The sequence below is a fragment of the Misgurnus anguillicaudatus genome, chromosome 1 (genome assembly GCF_027580225.2).
Source record: "Misgurnus anguillicaudatus chromosome 1, ASM2758022v2, whole genome shotgun sequence".
NCBI classification, from domain to species: domain Eukaryota; kingdom Metazoa; phylum Chordata; class Actinopteri; order Cypriniformes; family Cobitidae; genus Misgurnus; species Misgurnus anguillicaudatus.
In genome coordinates this window covers 15,807,597-15,813,596 of record NC_073337.2, presented here as the reverse complement: position 1 = coordinate 15,813,596, position 6,000 = coordinate 15,807,597, and the positions used below count along the sequence as shown (strand labels likewise).

The 6,000-nt window shown below is 36.5% G+C and overlaps 1 protein-coding gene across 4 annotated transcripts in view; it reads right to left on the bottom strand.

Moving 5' to 3' along the window:
• Positions 1–476: 476 nt before the first annotated feature.
• Positions 477–6,000, bottom strand: part of LOC129432078 (thyrotropin-releasing hormone-degrading ectoenzyme-like) — a 142,359-nt gene continuing 136,835 nt past the window's right edge. For 3 of the 4 annotated variants that reach the window (XM_073867166.1, XM_073867177.1, XM_073867181.1), the window contains 3 exons: positions 4,655–4,795; positions 4,358–4,439; positions 477–3,023 (listed from right to left, as the gene is read on the bottom strand). In XM_073867166.1, the coding sequence (XP_073723267.1) occupies positions 2,880–3,023; positions 4,358–4,439; positions 4,655–4,795 (367 nt within the window). In that variant the 3' untranslated portion in view covers positions 477–2,879. Of the gene's footprint in view, positions 3,024–4,357; positions 4,440–4,654; positions 4,796–6,000 lie in introns of those variants that run through there. The other variant, XR_012369322.1, reaches the window with a different exon arrangement.

Genomic DNA, 6,000 nt, shown 5'->3' with positions numbered 1-6,000 from the left:
TACGTCACTACGCATTTACGTTAGGTCGCGCTGGATCGGATCTAGACAAGAAGTTGTGCTTTAAAAGTGTATATTTGTTATTTTTCTTGTAAAAAATGACAATCGTTTCGCTAGATAAGACCCTTATGCCTCGTTTGGGATTGTTTATAGTCCTTTGAAACTCAGTTGAAAAAAACTGTTAAGTGTTGAGTTAAATATTAAATGTTGGGCTCTATTAAAGTCCATTAAAATTAGAAAAATCCTGCAATGTTTTCCTCAAAAAACATAATTTCTTCTCGACTGAAGAAAGAAAGACATAAACATTTTGGATGACATGGTGGTGAGTAAATTATCTGGATTTTTCTTTTAAGAAAATGGACTAATCCTTTAAGTAAACACCTGCTTCGTGTGTGTTTCGTTAGAGTTAAACAGTTCCCTCAACAAAAAAAATATGTTGTGCTGTATCCGACCTTAAAAAAATCAGACATAAAATCGTGTGCATTATCATGACAGGTTTATTTAAGGCACTGCCAGTCTTGCTTATCTTTCATAATTAGATTGAGGTAGAAAAGGCCCTGATTGCCCAGTTATTTTTAGTGCTTTTTACACTGAAAATTTACACATCTGCAAAAGAAATTAAGCAAAACATACAAGCATCTACAAAATAACTTCAGGACATTATGGTGATCAAAACAACTTAGCGGGTTTCTGCATTTTTCTGGTGGAAAAAATGTATATGCTGCTCAATGTCAAATGTCCAGAGGGAAAAATACACATTGGCAGTTCTTAGATATGTATATTTCTGTGTCAATACTGGATTTATTTGTGAAAATATCAATACTGCTTTAACAACATGTTTACAATTCTAAAACTCTTGATGTAAACTCTTTATCGGAGATGTGAATAATTAACTTTGTAAGCTTGACTCTCAGTCAAATGGAGGACTCGTTCAGACAATCGTGATTATAGATTTCTTGTCACATATCAGCAAAATAACTTGTTTGTGTTGGGTACGCCACATTGAGTTTGGTTTAGATTGTTTAAAATTATTATATTTAACAACGAAGCATCTTTATTATAAGACATTTTAAAATATTATGGCAAACTTTTTTTACATAAAAAAATCTTTACAGCATCAGAAAGTTACACTTGCAATAAAAGTGGGAATAAATAAAAACAAATAAAGTAAAAAAATAAAAACAACAACCAGCCACTTTATTAGGTATACCTTGGATCTTAATTATTCATGGCATAGATTGAATGATGTGCTGGACACGTTCCTCTGAGAATTTGGTACGTATTGACATGACAGCATCACGCAGTTGTTGCAAATTAGTTGGATACACGGTCATGATGCGAATCTCCCACTGCACCGCATCTACTGTGGAGGCCATATGAGTACAGTGAAGTCATGTTCAAGAAACCTAATCGGAGCTTTGTGAAATGGCACATTATCAAGGCAGGATGATTTTGCATGAAAATCCCCCAAATCAGCAGTTTCTACTACTCACCCCGGTCCCTCTGGCATCGAGGCACTTTCGAAATCATTTGAGAAAATCATTCCTGATTTTCATGCTTGGTTTGAGCTTCGCCAGGTCCATGTGACCGTCTCCGCATGCAGCATGGTTAAGTGGCTGCCATGTGATTGGCTGATTACATATTTTCATAGATTAATTGAAAAGTGTACCTAATAAAGTTGCCAAGCTATACAAACATCTCTTTCACCACTTACTGTCATAGACAGTCTTACAAAACACAATCTTACCTTAAATCCACAACTGAACCTTTCAGTTAACCGACAGGTGCAAATGGGTTAACTTAAATCAACTGTGTTTGTCCATTATAATAGTGTTGTAATTAATTCATCTTCCAAGGTACTTTTTTCTAAGAACCTCACGTATAACACTGTGTGCTTATTTCACCTGGTGACGAATACCAGAACCTGCAAAAAAATCATTGTGCTTTCCTATTACACTGTAACCCATAACATAACCCATTTGTATATCATTATCGTGCATATTACCATCTGGATGTGATGACGCTGCGTTTTATGGTAAAAGTAAGAAAATAGGAGAAGAAAAAGGCATCTCATGTTCATAATATCTAAACATCCTGACGCAACTTTTGTACCTTCTTGTACTACTTTGTATGTATATAAGACTATTTTCGCCCCTTTGGCATGTTGTTTGTAAATATTTTAAGCATAAATATAACCTAAATGAAACTTTGCATCTTGTGTAAGTCTTATTGAAAACTCAACTCATTGGACGTTTATACGTAGGCTTTGTACATCAGGCCCATTTTGAACTTGTTCTTTACCTTCAGCCATCTTTCTTCAACTGTTGAGTGATTTTAGATATGGTCTCAATTAAAATAATATTGTACAAAATATAATGTGTGATTGTGCAAGAAAAGCAAAGAGGACCTTATCACATAAATCAGGATTCTTTGCTGGAGGACAGCAGCAGTCTTTGGAGAATATTTGTGGGGTGGGCAGCAGGGCGGCGCTGTTTTCTCTGGTATTTTCCGACTTGAGGCGGTGCAGGACTGGAGCTGTTGTGCCAGATCTTACTGGACATAGACGTGTTAAAAAGAAAGAATCGGAGATTGAAACCTAAAAATTATTTTAGATTTCGCTTGTCATTTTTCACCGGCAGATCGGTTTCATGCAAATGTCCGCTTTGGCAGACAGATGACAGATGACAGATCATCAAGCATTTGATTCGCTTCGTCTCGGTCGTTCAGTCTGTTTGCTTCATAAACAGCAGGAAAAGTTTGCAGATTTTCATCGTCCAGAAATGTATATTTTATTTGAAGTAAATTTAAGCATAAGTCTCTGCAAGTTACTGGTTTCTGATAGTGTTTCCAAGCTACTGGCGTGTTTCGTGCCTAATGTTGTGTTAACCGTCAGGAGCTTTTCGCAGCCATTGGTAGAACTGTTGCTCGAACAGCGTTCGCCATTTCACGTTCGCTTGAACGATCTCAACGGCGCGAGCAAACGCAGGTGCTGCTCCTCCACCGCTAGTCAGGATGAACTCTTTCAACTGAAAGAAGAAAACAACAACACACAATGAATAAATAAATAGCAGATATCACCCTAAACAACTTTAAGCTAGATGTAGAGCTTTATGTGAAGAAAATGATTTGTGGCTTGTGCCAGTGGCAGAACTAGAATTGTATAAATGGGGTGTCCCGGGATGGCCAAGGCTACTTTAGGGGGTGCATAGTCTATGAATGAATCTCATGATTGCTGATTACTTCACATTACCCCACAGTACATAAATATTCCTGCATTTTTCATGAATACGGGCCAAGCACTATTGAATGAAACACTAATTACACTAGAAATCTGTTTTTGTCTAAATGCTTCAGTTCTGCTTCACATAAACTGGATGGCGCAGCAGCATTGTCAATGACAGTATTGTAATGATACATTTAATGAAACATTAAGGGTGTTGTGTATGATCTCTGTACAGGGCTCAACATAAAGGGCTACCCGGTGACCCGGGGCCAGCTTGAGAGACGCTTGGGCCAGTAAACAGTATTGTCCAGTGCTTCACCCTCAGTAACTAAAATAAGTTTTCTGCCTGTGGCCATTTGTCTGTATATATTCTTATGCAATGTTACCGTCGAGACACATTCGAAGCGTTGTGAACGTTAACTTCTCATTAATGTCATGAGGTTTCTCCTACCACATTGGTTGTTGTGGACACGTTGCGTGTTACGTCAGCTGGTAGAGCAAAGAGACGTTATGATGGCGGATCCCTCTAATTACGAGGCCAAACAAAAATGTAATTCTTTATATCTTGGAAGCATAAATTTACTTTTGTAAAACAGGATGAAAGAAATGATGCAATGTTTTGCAGTTTGCCATCAGTTTCCAGATAAAGCAAACAAGTCTGGAGACTTTTCAATGGAACAAGCAACTACTTTTGAATAATTTTTTTTTAAATATGTGACACTGAAATCTTTTTATAGATTACAAAATTATTTGCGCTGAGCCCTGCTCTAGGAATGAAACATTGTAAAAAGTGAAGTCAGCTGTAGTGAAGAAACTGCTGTGCTGCAGTGAGATGAGCATCAGCAGTCTTTGCGCTCTGGGACTGAAGCTGAATGAATTTAAATAAGCAAGTATACTTTTCATTTAATGTAATGAGGTTACAAGTTAGTGGTAACAATGAGAAAACAGTCGAGCATGATGTTGCAATCTGAAATCTGCTTTTCGTTCTTAAAACAAAGTTTTACTCATAACACTTTATCTGACCAAGATTTTTAAGAAGCATTAGTGTTCAATGAAGACTCTTTAATTGTTTATTAATTATTATATTTGATTGTCTGATGTGTTTTGTTGCTTCAGGGTTTATAAGCTCAGACTCACCTCATTCAACTCCATCTCTGTGTTGAGAAACTCTGTCACACCGCTGATTAATTTTGAGTTCATAAATAAAGCTTCTCCATACCTGTGAACCACAGAGATGATGTTCACTGTTATTGCACTGCACTCTTATTAAAACACTCAATATTTATGTGTGATGTTGTGCTGTTATAATGAACCCAAGAGCAAACAAACAAACAATAAATATTTCTCATAATGCTCTCTGCATCTCCAGTCACTAACAAGAGTGATAAGTGTTAATGACAGATAAACAGAGAGATAAATAAAGCTTCTCCATACCTGGAATTCAATATATCCCACTTCTCTCTGAAATATCTCCATGCTAAATGTCTTCCCAGTGGATTGCGGCCCACGTGTATGATGACATCGATTACGTCTTGATCTGGCACCAGGTCAGAGGTGAGAGACAGATTCAGGAGTCTGCGAACAACATATACAAAATAGAAGTCAGACTATACGTAATAAATGTTTTCGAATAGTAAAAAACTAATTATAAAACGGCTCGTTCTGGTTCTTCATTCTGATTGGTTGAAACACGTTCTAAGCCGTGATAAAATACCCCGGTAAACCCACGGTTCAGACCGCATCACAAGTATCACTGCGCCACTGTTGCTGCGTACTGATTTATAAAAAAACACCTCAGTCTTTAATCATATTTTAATTTTTCTACCTTTGCACAATTATGGCGATATCCAGATAAATTCGTCAAAGTCATTTCGTCAATAAAGAGAAAACGTTCTCCGAGTTGTTTTGTCTTATTGATATTTCCGCTATTATCCACTAGATGGCAATCTTACCCAACTTAAACACTGACGCATTCACTCGACACAACAACGTTGAATCTGATCTCTTACTGAGTTCTTCACAAAAATGGAATTATCTCTGCTTTTAGCTGAAAATTTGAGAGGTGATAACTGATAAGAGAACAAATGAAGGTAGGATGAAACTTTTTTTGTTGTTTTTGGAAAGCGGATGGACTGTTCTTTCATTTGATATTTTATGTTTATTTAAAGAAGATTTTTCTGTAAGGCATTAAACTAAAACTGGGTGGCAACTTAAAAAAAAAAACGCAGACGGGCAAAGTGTTAAGCATACTTCCAAGCATATTTGATCATCACTTCAACAGCTGCACGATATAAATGTTAATGTATATTTTAGATGAATGTGGATATATAAAAATAAACACTTAAATCATATTTTCATTGTGTCTTTGCTGCGTCTGTGTTGGTTGGGAACTGCGCTTTGTTGCAGCCACACTTGATTCTGAGGAACTACTTTGTTTGGCGGAAGAGAAATATTTTAACTAATATAATTACAACTTATTTTTGTTTTATTTTGTGAAACCCTGCTATGCATATGATGTAACCGTTTAATAAAAAATCCTTGATCTTGCGGCACATTTTCTTAAAAAACGCGATGGAATATGCAGGACATTATGCAATTTTATGAAATAAAATTGCGGGAACTTGCAAAAATTGTGGTAACTTGCAAAAACTGTGGTTGTGTAATTATGTAACTTCATAGCATTCCCATGGCAACAGGGGACATGGCTGGGCTTGTGTGAAGTAAATGCAACATTTTTTAACTTTCTGCTAAGATATATATGATTTTTGCTACGAAAATGA